The 16734-nt window shown below is 39.9% G+C and overlaps 1 protein-coding gene across 1 annotated transcript in view; it reads left to right on the top strand.

The window, feature by feature from the left end:
* The first annotated feature begins 8559 nt into the window (after positions 1-8559).
* Positions 8560-16734, top strand: part of Pdzrn4 (PDZ domain containing ring finger 4) — a 145692-nt gene continuing 137517 nt past the window's right edge. The window contains exon 1 of the mRNA XM_013018763.1: positions 8560-8628. Within this exon, the coding sequence (XP_012874217.1) occupies positions 8560-8628 (69 nt within the window). The remainder of the gene's footprint in view (positions 8629-16734) is intronic.

Genomic DNA, 16734 nt, shown 5'->3' with positions numbered 1-16734 from the left:
GGGTATCACTGTGAAATGAATAGAACATTGAGATATTACAACACTGAAAAGTGTATGTGAGACGTGGAGGTGTGACTCAAGTGGTATAATGCCAGCCTTGAGTGAAAAAAGCAAGTGAGAATCAGAGGCTCTTGATTCAAGCCCCCCAGTACTGCACCAATAATATATATACATATATATATACATATATATGTACATATATATGTGTGTGACATTTATAAAATTGGTACTTCCTGTGCTACTATTTGTTATATGAAGAACTAGTAAATAGCCTTTGAGATGATATTGACTAGCCTGACTAAGAATTCAGCATTGAAACCCACTAGATACTATGTTAGAAATGAACTATACAATTGTGGGGTGGGGGGTGAGGGAGGAGAAAATTGTGAGGGCAAAAACTGGGAGAGAATGAGGGAGTGGGTAACACTGTTCAAAAGGAAATGTTCTCATTATCTGATTTTCATAATTATAACTCCTCTGTTCATCACCTTTACAACAAAATTTTAAAAATCTAAAAAAAATACAGTAGCAAACAAGGTAGTCAGAAGAATGACTAATTTGGAAGTGCCCAGGCCCAGAGTTCAAGCCCCACAGCCAAAAAAAGAAGAAGAAGAAGAATGACTAATTATTCAGTGAAGTTGTTACCACAGAAAAATTAGTAACAGATCTTTTGAAAATCTAAACTGAGAATCAGTATTACATTATTCTACTTAGTGCTATAATAATGTGGTCAGCTGCAAATACTTAATTCATAGCATGAAAACAGCTTTATTGCTTGAAATACCTACATGGTAGTTGATGCTATTATCTCTACTCTAGAGATAAGAAACTAAGAACCAAATTTTAAAAATAATAACAAAGCTGGCCACTAGTGACTCACGCCTGTACTCTGAGGATCCTGATTTGAAGCCAGAAAGGGCAGGGAAATCTATTAGACCCTGATCCAATTAACCACCAAAAAGCCAGAAGTAGAGCTGTGGTTCAAGTGGTAACTGCTCACTCTGAGTGGACAAAAGCTAAAGGACAGTGCCAAAGCCCTGAGTCCAAGTGACATACAAATACATAATAATAATGTGGGTTTTTTACATCACATGCATAGAAACTAAGATCATCCATGACACATGGGCTCCAGAGTCCCAGCTAAACCAAGACACCAAGGTAGACAAAATCCTGATAGCTCACGAATGCATGTTCATGTCAGTTAGGGTATTTCCTCCTCACAAACACCCTAGAAGTCAAGTGTAAATCTCACAGTATATAACTTGCACACAAGTCATAATGACAAGGCTCGGATGAGAACCTCAGCCTCCCACATCCTCTCTCCCCACTGCATTTCTTGTAGAAAGGACACATATCAAAGGATTGCCTTGGATCAGCAAGCAATGACTTTAGATGGAAAACGAAGATGATCAACTAGTGAATACCAATGGAAAAGATCCATGAGCTATGCCCAGGCAAATGGACACCTGTTTTCTGGTGCAGTCAGAAAGCTACTTTCTGAATTCATGATATGAGCTGATACTGCACAGTAGTGTAAAAAATACTTGATTAGAGTCAAAACACAAACTCTCTGGAGTCTTTTGGACTTGGGAGTTACAACATCTAAAGATTTATTTATTAATAAATAAGGGATAATACTTGACTTCAGGGATATTAGATACAAAATAAGACATGTAATTTCAAAATTCTGGGATTTATATGCCACCAGATAGATATGATATGTACCCCGAAACATATTTATGGAATAAGTAAGTGAATAATTGGTTGTGGTGGTTGTGATATGGGCCAGGATCTAAATTAAACATGGGAAGAATATGTTCATACGAATATATAACTAATAAAACATGTATGGTCATACTTTCTTTGTTAGTATTCGTCAGGCAGATACTGTTTTTCAGACAGTCTAAAATGTATGAGATTGAATCAAATTAAATTTATTCCTAGGGCTTTTCCGTTCTTTAACTGAACATTCTTGACCTAGCCCTAATGGGAGGGAGCAATGTCCCCTGACAGCTAGGCATGGTAGCACAAACACTGATTTATGTCATCATTTGTATTTTAGTCACCAAGCATTTATTGAAGGCCTAACCCATTGTAGAAACTGGGTGGGAAGTTCAGAGATCCTGATATCTTACAACTACTCTCACATGTCTAGTTTCATAAGAGAGGAGAACATGGGGCTGGGAATGTAGCTTAGTGGTAGAGGCTTGTTTAGCATGCATGAAGCCCTGGGTTTGATTCCTCAGTATCACATACACAGAAAAAGCCAGAAGTGGAGCTGTGGCTCAAGTGGTAGAGTGCTAGCCTTGAGCAAAAGAAGCTCAGGGAAAGTGCCCAGACCCCGAGTTCACGCCTCAGGACTGGGGAGGGGGGACAGAGAGAGAGAGAGAGAGAGAATCATAACTGTTTGTAGAAATGTTGTGGGATTTGAGGTAGTTTGGTTAAAATGCGTGGAAAGCTTAGGAGCTGAAGATGATAACCAGTTGATAAAGTCACAGAGGGAAGAAGAGTTCATCTGGACCACACCCTGGCTGGTTGTCTGAGGGTATTTTCCAAATAAACAGAATGAGTTTGCATCACAGGCAACAATAGGATGAGGTGGCCCCATATATAGCAGTTTAACAGCCCTGAACCCTCAAGAAAGAAGTATATGTTCAACTGCTCAGTGTACCAGGGGCTCAACATTTCCAGGATTTGAAAGTTGGAGCCCTAAAGACAGCAGAAATCCTTAGCATGCCAGAATGACATGGCCACCCTAGACTGTGTACTTAGACACAGCATCTCAATACTGATTTTGTAAGGAAGTATCTACTGGATAGTATCCAGCTGAGACATAGTTAAACATTTCAGTGCTTTGATGGGTAAAGTTTACTTTTTGTTTTTTTGCAGTCATGGGGCTTAAACTCTGGGCCTGGGCACTATCCCTCAGCTCCTCAGCTCAAGGCTAGCGCTCTACCACTTGAGCCACAGCACCACTTCTGGCTTTTTCTGCTTATGTGGTGCTAAGGAACCAAACCCAGGGCCTCATGCATGCAAGGCAAGCGCTCTACCACTGAGCCACCTTCCCAGCCCTAAGGTTTACATTTTTAACCACAAACCACTTCCCTTATTTTAGGTTGGATCTTTAATTATTATTATTATTTCATTATCTTTAAAGTAGTGGTACAAAGGGGTTTCCATTCAACAAGTCTGTTTATGAGTACAATGTGTCTTGCTCAACATCACCTCTTCCATCATTCTCCCCCTCCTCCCCTGTCACCTCTCCTACCTCTTCCTCGTCCCCTCCTCCCTCTCCGTTTCCCTTCCCCCCTCTCCCCTGCTATGTTTTCTTTTCTCTCTCTGAAATTTCAGCACTTTCAAGTTATCCTCCACTTCCTCAGCCATCAGGAAAGAGACATATCCGTGGAGCTCTGGCTTCCTCCGCCCCAGACACAGCTCAGCAATTAGCTATTGAATTCAACCACAGAAACTGTAATTCGAGAACTGAGTTCCGATCTCTCTAGTCTCTGGTTGACCTTGAGCAAGTCATGGTCTGCAGTGAGCCTCAGGTTCTTTGTCTCTATGACTGATAGGAGATAGACAGATGGTAGAGAAATAGCTGATATTTTAAAATAGAGGATATATAGATAAGATAAACAGATGACAGATAGATGGGTGGATATTAGAAAACATCAGGAAACTATTTCTTTTTTTTGGGAGGGGGGTCTGGTTATGGGGCCTGAACTCTAGGCCTGGGCGCTGTCCCTCAGCTCTTCAGCTCAAGGCTAGCGCTCTACCACTTGAGCCGCAGCGCCACTTCTGGCTTTTTTCTTTTTGCTTATATGGTGCTGAGGAATCGAACCCAGGGCCTCAGGCATGCAAGGCAAGTGCTCTACCACTGAGCCACCTTCCCAGCCCCAACTATTTCTTATTTATACTCCAAAGTACCTAAGACTCTCTTGATGGGAGTGCATGGTTGGACCTAGGATGGCATGGTAGCACTGAAGGGTTAGGAGGCCAGCATATGACAGTGGCAGTGGTAAGCAGAAGGGAAGGAGAATGTCAAACCTCCAGCCTAGGAAAGAACATCTGTGCTCATGCAAAAGACGTGCTAAGAAGCAATCATCTACAACATGTGTCAGCTCTTACACAACAAACAAGATGGGTGATTCAGAATAGTCCTAAGTGACCAGGCATGGGTGGCTCACACCTGTCATCTTAGTTACTCAAGAGGCTGAGGTCTGTACCATTGTGATTCAAGCAAGCCTGGATAGAACAATCCATGAGAATCTCACAATTGGCCAGCAAAAAGCATAGCTGAAGGTGTGGCTCACATGGTAGAGCATCAGTCATGAGCAAGAAAGCCAAACAAATGAAAGATCCTCAGTTCAAGCCCCAGTACTTACAAAATAAAAATAGTAGTCCTGTGGATTTTTCCTCTCTTAGTAGAGACTGTGAATCTGTACAGCAGATTCTTGTCCACAGGGGAAGTGTTTGAAAACCCCTAGTGGAAATTTGAAAGTATAGTCAGTATATATACACACAATGTGTGTGTGTGTGTGTGTGTGTGTGTGTGTGTATGTGTGTGCGCATGTGCATGGTAAAGTTTAATTAAAAATTAGACGATGTAAGTTGTTAATAACAATAACATAGAACAGTTATAACAATATGCCATAATAATAAAATTAAAAGCAGTTAAAATGAATAGCCATATCCAAAACTATTATTATTATCCAAAAGCTATTATCGAAAACATTATTAGGTTCTCTCCCTAAGGGTATTGGAAAGGGGGAAAAAGTGTACTCTTTGGTCTATATTATCCACCCAAGACATGGAATATTTAATCCATTTGTATTTTTTAACTATTGTTCTGATTAGTGCATTTATCTCTTTTTTGCTTCAAAAAGAGAGGTGCTATTCTAGCATAAGCTTTGGCTGGTTTGTCATTGGAAGACCGAATCTCATTTGCTAATGAGATTCTGAGGACTCTGGCATCATGGGTTTTCCTTTGTTCTAATCACCCTGTAATTCTTTGGGATGAGCCCATGAGTAGGAGAAGATGGAACCTTTCCAGGGTAGATGGGCCAAGGGCAGCTTTGATAAATGATTGGAGAAGCTGCTCTTGTTTCTTGAGATAGAAGAACAGAGAGACTTGTAATGAACCGGGAGAGCAGCCAAGACACACTGCCTCAGTTTGAAATTGTTTAATTCACTAGAATTTTCCCTTTATGTGTGTAGGGGAGAGGGGGCTTGAACTCAGAACCTCTAGTTCTCACTTGGCTTACCTGCTCCAGGCTAGCACTCTACCACTTAAGCCACACTTCAGTGTCCTCATTTTTGCTGGTTAATTGGAGATAAGAATCTCAGTCATAGACTTTAATACTCAGTCTAGCTTTGAACCTCAGTCCTGGGATCTCAACCTTCTCAGTAGTTAGGATTATAAACATGACCTGTATGTATGTATGTATGTATGTATTATCTGTTTATCTGTTATTTTCCACTGTCTTTGGGCTTGAACTCAGGGCCTGGACACTGTACTTGAGCTTTTTTTTTTGCTCAAGGTTAGCACTCTACTACAAGTCTAATTCTAGCTTTTGTTTAACCCGTAGTTTATTGGAGATAAGCATCTAACAGAGACTGGCTTTGAACCACGATCCTCATATCTCAGGCTCCTGAGTAGCTAGGATTACAGGCATGAGCCACTGGTGCTTGAGAAAGGTTTTGATGACTAAGAAAATACTTAGAAGTCTATCTTTTGATTTTTCTTTACATCCTATGGAATATGATACAGATGTTCCAGTAAATACCAGATTCAATCACTGTTTCTTGGCTTTCAAAACATGACCATGAAGAAGCTTCATCAGTAGAAGGTAATACTCTTGGACAGAATTGTGAGCCATCTATGCCTTGCAGAATGCAAATTCCTAAGTCCAGGCTCTAAATCACCTGTGTTCATAATATAGCTTTGTTATTTTATAACACAGCTTTCTAGTTCATATAAATAGCTTGGAAGTGTGAACTTTACTGTAATAACACTTCAAGGGAAGTATTATGGAGTCTCAAGAAAATGAAACCTTTGACAAGCATCAGAAATACATGTATTTTAGCCAGGTGCTGAGGCTGAGAACTGAGGGCCCAGGATCAAAGCCAGCCTGGGCAGGAAAATCTGGAACACTTATCTCCCATTAACTAGCATAAGGTGAAAGTGGGGCTGTGGCTCAATTGGTAGCACACCAGCCAACCTTGAGTGAATGAGCTAAGGAACAGTGCCTAGGGTCTGAGATCAAGCTCTAGTACAAACACACATGCACGCACACACACACACACAAGAAATATATATATATATTCAATATATGTGTATATATAATATTTGTTATTTATAACTAATAGCAACTTGGGGGCGTGGTGAAGAATCCATGTCTTAAAGATTCCATCTTTTCATGGGCTCATCCCAAAGAATTAAAGGGTGATTAGAACAATATTACTATTACATACATATAATAGTAATATAATAGTAATCATAATAGTAATATAAAATAGCTGCAAGTAAGGCCTTGCCTTCTGCTTGTGGCCACCATTGATTTTCATTTTCATAAAAGTACCTTAACATACCCCCTTAAATATACTTCCCCCCACACAAAAAAAATGAATTGAGACTTAATGAGTATCTCCTACAAGTGGGTTCTAATTTGCAGGAAGTCCTGGTGAACTTTGCTCACATTCCAGGTTCCCAATTATGATGCCTCTCGTTGGCTTTCATCCAGGCTGTTAGGTGAAATTAGGTCCAGAAAATCGGATTATTACCTCCCAGGAGGAAATGTTTGCTGTGCAGCAGATGATAGCTCATCTTCTTCCTAACTTGCTGGTGTGGAGGTGTTGCTTTTTTTCTTTCTTTCTTTTTTCCTTTTTTTTTTTTTTTTTGCAAAGCCAATTTGTTAACAATTAGTACTCATTAGAATCATTTCCTGCTATTGATTCTACACATTTGACAAAGCACTTTTAGGGAATTGGACCCTCTCTCCCCCGCCTAAAGTTGCCATCCATAAGTGTTGGTGCTATTAAAAATCCTTCCGATCCAATGTAATTCCTAACCAGAGTCATCAGTTCCCAAGTAATTATTTTTGCTTTCCAACCCACCTGCTATCCTGTCCAGTTTAAAGATGTGCTGGAAGAAGGAACATACTTCTTAATTAGCAGAGGTGGTAGATAAATCTGAATGGGAACAAAAGGAATTTTCTTTTATTATCTGCTTTGGCTGTTAGTCATCTATCTTTAAAACTGCAAGCTGGCAATCTACCGTAAGTCCTGTGAGTATGCGGAAGTCAAAGTGTTACTTCTGTTATCTAAACATCGAAGCTTCTAAATAGCGCAGCTTCATTTTTTAAGTCGGTTCACCTTTGCAAAGTGTGAACTCCAAATATGGAATCCTAAGTGGAGTCCTTGTGCATTCCCTTAGAATTTAAATATTGCCCGCGTCAGCTTTCTGAAAATATTATATATGACTTTAATAAAATTAGCATAAATACCATATGCATTTGAAATGTTCTGAGGGAAAGGTCTTTATAGTTAGCTAATTTTAAAATATAGGCCTGCATGGCTTCAAATTTATATTTAATGGGTATGTTCTGATTATCTAATTAAAATACTTATTATCTGTAGACATATCTGTATACTTGCTTCAATGTTCTTTATTTAGGGCAAGAGAATATGCCTGGTAGGTAACAGTATTTACCTAGGAACTACTTTGTTATTTTTGTAGGATCAGAATACAAACTAAATACTAAGCCCCCTAACCTTCTATTCCTTTCTTCTATCACCCTTCCCTAAATTTCCTTTGCTTCTGCATTTCTTTTATACCTATAAATAATTGCTCCTATTCCTTTTCCTTTACATCTGGTAATGCTGAAAATATTTCTTCTTGTTGTGGCAAAAGGAGGTAAAGAACTACTATACTTGTGTTTCTGCCTGTCTAATTCCCATGCCAGTAGCTTCTATCAATGGAGAAAATGAAGTGTCTGCTCTTTTTGGAAATGCCCTGTGCTCACCCTTTCTATCCTTAATAAACAGAGATGGTATTGACACAAGTGAATTTTGTTTAACCACACTACATTTGCCTCTTAATTAGTGAATATTCATCTGTCATCAGCCGCAGCTATGACACCCCCTCCCTGCTAACATGCTCTGTCATGAATAATCAATGAGGCCCTAATTAATATTCATGAGCCGGAATCTGTGTAGTCATGTGCACTGATGCAGAGACAGGGGGACTGTTGCCATGAACTGACTGAAAAACTCGTGTGTGTGTGTGTGTGTGTGTGTGTGTGTGTGTGTGTGTCGGTGAGTGCGAGCTACTTAGAGGCAAGCGAAGAAGAGCATGCTGCCGCTGCACACCAGCCAGGCTTAGGCTTCCAGCTAGCAGCGGTTTGTCTTGTGTTTCTGGAATGAAGTGACTGTTGAAAACCAGTAGTGGAGTCTGGAGAGTTCAGTTCACTTGCCTTTCAGTCCTGGGGAAATTAGAAGATTTTTGCTCTCTCTCTCTCTCTCCCTCCTCTCTCTCTCCTCCTGTCCCTGCTTCTTAGAATGGGTTGCAATTTGTGCACTTTTCAGAAAAGAGAGGAACACTACAAACTGCTCTATGAAGTTTCTCAGGTGAGTTGCAGGTCTTAGACTAGCAGCAAAAACCAGCCACGCTTTGTGTTTGTCTGCAAGATTGATAAGGATGCTTTCTGGCTAGCTTTTATTTGTGCTCTTCAGTACTAAGGGCAAGGCAATGAGCTGCTTGGGGGCTTCTTTTGGGGGGTAGGGGGAAGGCTTTTGGGGTGGTAGTTTTCAGTTTTCTTGCCACACCCCTTTCAGATGACTTCCTGTGGGATTCTTTTTTTTTTTTTTTAAACATTTTGTGTATCTACTGCCAAGCTGTCAGTCATATAAGAGGGGTAACAGTGAAATCTTTGCCTGTAATCTTTGGAGAGACAGACCCTTTTCATTTTGGAATCTGTATCTGAAAATGGATTGCATTTTTTTGTCTGCATAAATGTTGGGGATTTAATAGCTCTGTGATCTCAGTTATTTCTGAATAGACAGGAAAAGTTTCTTGTCAAATCTTGTTAGCCAGAGGAAATTATTTGATTCATTAGAAATTGCTGTTTTTGGTTTAAGAGCAAGATTTGGTGTTTTTGTATTCTACCAGAAAAACAAAAAATTGATGAAATGTCTTGGTTTAAGAAAGAGAAAAGGGAATTTCCTTTTCTACTTGTTCTTGGGTCCTTTTTAATATTTTCATCTGTTTAGCACAAAATGTTGATTTTAAGAGGTTGTCAAAGTATCTATCTATGTGTGATATAGGAAAAGTGTGCAAATTCAGATGTCTGTTTAGTGTGTATATGGAGGACTCCTCAGAATAAAAATAAGATGCTCAATCTTCATAGTTGTAATAGAATTTCTTAGTTTGCCATTTTATTTGAGCAGGTTTGCCTGGGGGTGAATATTCAAATGTTTTTGTCTTGTCTGGCAAATAAAGTTTATTTGTCCATCTTTCATCCTGCCCCGGATGTAATTCTATTGGTTTTGTTTTTAGATAAGATGACTGATAAAAAAAATGTTTGGGATGTTTGCTGTTTGGTCCAGTAGCCCACTATCTACCGGTTCTTTCAGATTCTACCCGCCCTCTCGCCAACCGTGATTCATTTCGCAGTGGGCTAATTACAAAGTGGATTTGCTACACACGAAACACCAGTCTCAATGTTAATTCACATTTTCATGGTAATGTGATCAGAGGCTCATTAGCCAGTTTCCAAAATGATCCTCTGCATTAATTAAATATAAAAATGACTCCTTTATCACTGTAGAGAGGAAGAGAAAAAAAGATTAACATTGTTAATTACACTAGGGGCAATACCTTTTTGCATTCTTTTTTTTTCTTGCAAGCTGCAAACTTGTAAGCATGAACTAAAAATCATATTCGTTTCTCAGAGAAGCTCTTATCCACTATGATTCATGAAAACAGGCTCTAGGTGGAACACTTTGCCTTTAGTTTGCTTGTTGGAGTTTGAGTTCTGATATTGTTTTTCTTTGGGCAGTTGTGGAGAGAGGAAGTGGATTCATTGATCTATTTTTTTATTTTCTCTGAATTCCTAAATGATATAAAAGTACAATATTGGCAGGGGTAGTAGCTGGCATCCTCCTGATTATGCCTAGGTTAAGCTGTTTATATTCCTCTAGGAAGTCTGGCAGGATTACTGCCTCTAGAAAGGACCACTAGGTTTGCAGAAGAGCAAGGAGCCTTTGTTATGGATTTTTTAAAATGCTTGTCTGTGAGTTTTGCTTTCAAGTGCTTCCTAAATCTTGAGAAAATAGATAAGCCAAAGTCTTTATTGCCTCTTACCTTCTCTCCTCCATATATTTATTTTATTTTCCTCTACTCCCCAGTTGCAGTACTTATGATCTTTAATAAAGGGGGATGGGGGGGGTACAATGAAGTATTAGCTTCCATGTAACTGGCTTTTATTAGATAAGTTAAAGCCCCAGCTTAGAGGTCTTGCATGGATTTTTTTTTTTTTTGCCAAGGAGCCCTCCTACAGTTTGTTCCCCATTCCTCCCCCCACCCTGCCCCAGCTTTGCCTTCTATGTTATTGAGTTAATGGAATAGATAAGAAATCAAAGGAAAGCAGTGATAGGCTCATAATACGCTAGAGCCCCGTGTGGTGCTGTAAACTAGTTTCTATTTTTATTTGGAAGTAAGGCAGCTCAAGAGCACACATGAAAGCAAGCATGTTCTTAACCAGGTGGTGAGAAGGGGGGGTCTCACTGCCTCCCCTTCCCTGGAGAAGATACTGTGTACAATAGTAGCTTGACACCGGATGCCTGAGTATTTCTAGCTGGCTTACTAAAACGAATGAGCTTACACCAATATTAACACTCGATTGCCCAAATCCTGTTTGTGTATGTATTTGTGATTCTTCTGTCACCTGTCTTTGTGTTTCTTTGGGTTGTTTCTTAAGAGCTAAGGCAAATGACAGTTTATCAGGGGATATAATAAGGCAAAATTACTAGTGAATATTAAATGCATGCCCACCAGCAAAATGTCTATTTCTTTATAATCAAATCATTGTGATAATAGAACTGTTGGTGATTTAGGGATATGATAATACAGGCCAAGTAGAATCTGGGTTCTGGTTTCTAAAGGCAATAAACAAAAGCAAATGTTCCTCTATGCTGGTGCTCACACCTGTAATCCAGCTGATTAGGAAGCTGAGATGTGAGGATCATAGTTCAAAGCCAGCCCCAGTAGGAAAGTCTGTGAGACTCATATCATCAGTTAACCACCAAAAAGATGGACATAGAGCTGTGGCACAAGAGGTGGGGCCTTGAGTGAAAAAACTAAGGGACAAAGCCCAGACCCTAAGTTAACAAGCCCCAGTACTGGCACAAAAACAAATAAATGTGTTGTCTGTGAAAGAATACAAATGGTATGCTTATGTGGGAAAAGAGGTCAAGATTATATATATATATATATATATATATATGAATATATGATGTATGATGTATGTATACATTTATAGTTTATATAATAATTATATATGGGTATATGTGTGTGTGTGTGTATAGTTATTTGCTCCTGTAGAGGAGCTGAGACCTCCAATTGGTAGAAAAGATGGGATGTCACCTTTAAGAAAATTATTTTTAGCTGGACCTGGCCCAATCAAAATCTAGTATGAACACAGATGAAAGAATCTAGGGTTGGGGTAGATCCCGGAGCTTTGATACCAAAGTGTTTCCATGAATCTTTATGTGTCTGTTAACTTTTCTATATGCCAGGGAACTCAACTAGTTTTCTGAAGTGATTTATTTTTTATCCCAAGTAAGTTATTTATTAACCTCTTAAGAATTAATAAATGGGTAATTTGAACAATGCCTTTCTATTGACATGAAGTGAATTGACTGCTTTGTATGAATTTCATTAAATAGCCTCCTGGACCTAGAAAGCTACAATATAGCTTGAGAAGCATTTTTGACTTAATAATAGAATTTCTTCTAAGTGGATCTGATGACTTCCTAGGTGGATGGTTGGATAGATAGATAGAAAGATAGATAGATAGATAGATAGATAGATAGATAGATAGATAGATAGATAGATAGATAGAAAAATGTGTGTGAATTATAAATAAAATAGTTACATAGTACATAAAAATAATTAGATATATGAATTATATATAAATAAATTACATAGATATATAAGTTGTAGCTTGTGGATTGATTCAGTGATCACAGCTGCCAATTGGATGTTCCTTAGAGATGAACACTGGATTAAAATCAGGGACAAATATTTAAAAGTTCCTGCTTTCGGCACAAACGTGTTTGTAGGATTTCATTTACATCTTCTAATGTAATAACACAGGATTCTGTTTTTACTCACTTGCCAAATTAAAGAAAGGAAATTAATTTGCTTACCATCTCAGAAAAGCCAGATGAACGGTCATGGCTCTCCAGGCAGGGTCACTGACAGAGCTGATTTATTCATTCAAATGGCTGGGCACAGCTCTGAGGTCTCTTCACCACCTGCCTCTGTGACTCAGTCTTACAAAGTAGAACGGAACCTTCACTGACTTAAAGCACTCCCAGTGTTTTAAGCAGTGGGCTAGCCGCGTTCCCTGCATTGTATTATCTAGCTCATCCTTACACAAAGATCCAGTTTATGTTTCATAATCTCTTCCCCTAATTTCTAGATACAGTGAAGTCTCCCCTGTTTTATGATGTTTCTCAAATCTTGCAATAATTTCCTTTCTCACAATTCCATGACTTTCAGAAATCTGTATTGCCTCCTACTAGAGACTCATCATCTCCTAATTGCTTTCCCAGAACTTTTTTTTCTTTTACTTTCCTTTTTTTTAGGTACTGATCCTGGGGCTTGAACTTAGGCTTAGGCACTGTCCCTGATTTTTTGTTTTTGTTTTTGTTTGTTTGGACTTTTTTTTTTTTGCTTGAGGCTACTGCTCTACCACTTGAGCCATAGCTCCACCTCTGGCTTTTCAGTGGTTAGTTGGACAGAGTCTCACAGACTTTCCTGCCCAGGCTGGCTTCAAACTGCAATACTCAGATCTCAGCCTCCTGAGTAGCTGGGATGACAGACATGAGATACCAGCACCTAGCTACCCCCAGACACCTTTTTTCCATAACCCTTCCCAGGGTGAGCAAGGGCTGCTTCCTTCAGGTCTGTGCATGCACACCAGAGGCCACCTGGCTATTTTCACTTCCGCCCATTCCCAGGCCTCATTCTTGGCAGGTCACAGGCAAAGCTCCTTTGGTTTTGTGCAAAGAAGTTTCCTTCTGAGAATGTGCTTGTGCACTGTTAAGGATCGATTGTGGCTACTATAACAATGGACAGCAGTAACTGGCAATGTGGAGTGGTTCCCAGTGACTATAAAGTGAAGTTTAAAGATAACCTTCTGACTTCACTGTTCAAGACCTTCCTGAACTGACTGTAGTAGGTTCTCTTAAAAAGATCTCTCACCGTTGTTTCCTAAGGCGATGTGTAATGAGTCCCTCCGCATCCTTCCCACTCCACCTCCTTTACTTGAAATCAACCTCACCTCTGTACCCTTACAACTCAAGTTTCCCTCAACTTCTGTGGGACACACTCCATATGTACATTACTTACTTCCATCCTTCTTATTTCCATCAAAATATCTCCTTGGGCAGAGAAATTTCCACAGGGATTAGGGAACAAACCAGTGTCTCCTACCTTGGAACTCCTGTAGCCTTTGTTCATATTTTTTATTTGGTTTGCTTTGGTGCCAATGTTGGGGCTTAAACTCAGGGCCTAGGCACTGTCTATCCCTCCACTGTTTCCCTTCAAGGCTAGCACACTACCACTTAAGCCACAGCTCCACCTCTAGCTTGGTTTGTTGGTTTGTTTATTGGTAGGTCATTGGAGAGAAGAGTCTCATGGACATTTCTTGCCCAGGGTTGGCTTTGGACCTCAGTCCTCATATCTCAGCCTCCTGAGTAGCTAGGATAACAGATGTGAGCCACTGGCACGTGGCTTGGTTCATCCATTTTAAGCTTATTTATTTATTTATATACATATATTTGTTGGTCCTATTTGTTGGCTTGGTCACTGTGTTTGTGCTTCTTTGGCTCAAGGCTAGCACTCTACCACTTTGACTCACAGCACCACTTTTGCTTTTTATTGGAGATAGACTCTCATGGACTTTCCTGCCTACTCAGCTTCCTGAGTAGCGAGGATTATAGATGGGGGGGCGGGGAGACAGGGTGCAGGGGGAATATCTGGCTATCTGTATTATGGTCAATTATGTGTGCCTGAATTGTAAGCATTTGGAAGGCAGGTCAGGTATTCACATGTTCTTTAAGCCCTATTCTGCCTCAGAGGAAAGGTGGGCGAATGTAGTGATGATATTCAATGCGCATATGTGAACATGGAACCAGGTGACTTGAGGGAAGGGGTGAGGCTGGGGAAGTGGGGGAGAGCAATGGAAGGGGTAACATGGATCAAGATGCACTGTACTTATAAATGGCCCTGTTTAATTGAGATTGCTTCATAAAGCCACTTAGAGCTAATTTGTAGATACTAATTTAAGAGAGAAAAAAAGATGACTCAGTACCAATGGCTCAGTCTTATAAGCCTGGCTACTAAGCAGGTTGAGATCTGAGAGCCATGGTTCACAGCTAGTACAGGCATAAAGTCTGCAGGATTCTTATCTCCAATTAACTAATAAAAAGCCAGAGAACTTTTAAAAATTGGTCGAGTGTGGTGGCTTATGCCTGTAATCCTAGCTACTCAGGAGGCTGAGATCTGAGGATAATGGATCTAACCAACCCAGGCAAAAAAGTCCATGAGACTCTTATCTGCAATAAGCTACTCAGAGAAAGCCAGAAGTAGCACTGTGGCACAAAAAGACTCAGGGACAGCACCTAGGCCTTGAAGTCAAGCCCCAGGACTGGCACCAAAAATATATAGATAAATAACTAGAAAAAAAATCTAAAATTCCAAAAACTAAAAAGCCAGAAGTGAAGGCATGCCCTAAGTTGTAGAGTACTGTCCATGAACTGATAAAGCCAAGTGAGAATAAAAAAAATAAATGGAAGACAAAATTGAGTCGTAGGTCTTCAGGTTGCAGTGCACACCTGTAATAAACCTGCATTTGATGAGCGTGAGTGAGGCGACCATGTCTTGCACCAGAAGAGCAAGTGTGGACATAGGATAAGAGTGTCTCACTTCGGCTCCTTCAGCTCTAGACATGTGATTGTGTTCAATGAACTTTCAGTCAACTGTGACGAGTGTGTGTGTGTGTGTGTGTATGCTGGTCCTGGAGTTTGCACTCAGGGCCTGGGTGTTGGTCCTGAGCTTTTTTGCTATAGTCTAGCATTCTTCTACTTGAGCCACAGTGTTACTTCTGGCTTTTTTTCTTTTCATTTTGGTGCTTAATTGGAGAGTCTCATGGAGTTTCCTGCTTGGGCTGGCTTTGAACTGTGATCCTCAAATCTCAGGCTCCTGAGTAGTTAGACTTACAGGAATGAGCCACCGGTGCCCAGTCAACTATGACTTTTTAATATATGAATATTGTCTTGAGGGACTTACATATCAATGTGGCAGTCCTTGTTTTAGAGAAACACCCGAGAGAGACACCAAAGCAGAGTTTCCTGTGATGTGACAAATGCAGCATGAAATCGACAGGGATGCTGACAATGACTCCACAGAGGCTCATGATGGTGAAGTCTAGCCTGGGAGGGAGTGGAGGGGACAATGTCTGTGGCGATGGCAAACAAGTGACAGATAGGCATGAACTTGGAGTAGAGAATTATTAGCAATAAGTATTACAGAAGCCTACAGTTTGAGGGGGACAGGCTACCCAGACACGGAAAAGAGCAGGCCATAGAATGTCTCTCATTTTTTTTTTTGTTGTGTGTTTATGTGACTGTAACTGTGTGTGTATATATGTGTGTATGTAGAAAGAGAGAGAGTGCATTCTGATTGGATTTGGTTTAGTGTTTGAGACATTAGGGATGGTGGACTGTACAATAATGAAGGAATTTAATTGGGAGGCTGTGCAAAGGGCGAGCTAGTAGAGAACCTAGAAAGAGCCTCCTGCCTGTAATCCTAACTACTCAGGAGGCTGAGATCTGAGGATCAAGCTCAAAGCCAGCCTGGGCAGGAAAGTTTTGAGAGTCTTCAGTTAACCAGTTAACCAACCAAAAGCTAGAGGGGGGGTGTGTGACTCAAGTGGTGGAACACCAGTCTTTAGGAGAATGGAAGGAAGGAAGGAAGGAAGGAAGGAAGGAAGGAAGGAAGGAAGGAAGGAAGGAAAGAAGGAAGGAAAAAATGTGCCTTTAGCTAACAAGAATTTTATCTTTCCAAGACTTAAAAAAAAGAAAGAAAGAAACCTTTAATGAGGCCTAGCTTGGTGGTAGAGTGCCTTCGTAGTAAATACAAAGCCTTGAGAAAGAAAACCTTAAGTGTTTCAATGTTGCTGATATGCAAAGACTTTTTATAAAAATATTTTTAATGATTCTAATAAGTCAAAGTCAGTAAGTGAAGTATTTTTCCCTACTAGAAGGATTAGATGATCATATATTTCACTTATATGTATTTATATAAATACATCATTTATGTATATGTATCACCTTCTTTTGGGGGTGTGGGGGGAGGGCTGTGTAAGAGTGTATACATTCTTTTTTTTAATTTTTATTTATTTTTTATTGTGAAAATACTGTACAGAGGGGTTACAATTACATGGG

Source organism: Dipodomys ordii, unplaced genomic scaffold (assembly GCF_000151885.1).
Source record: "Dipodomys ordii isolate 6190 unplaced genomic scaffold, Dord_2.0 Scaffold42, whole genome shotgun sequence".
NCBI lineage: Eukaryota > Metazoa > Chordata > Mammalia > Rodentia > Heteromyidae > Dipodomys > Dipodomys ordii.
The sequence above is the reverse complement of the archived record's forward strand: the minus strand, read 5'-3'. Positions and strand labels throughout refer to the sequence as shown.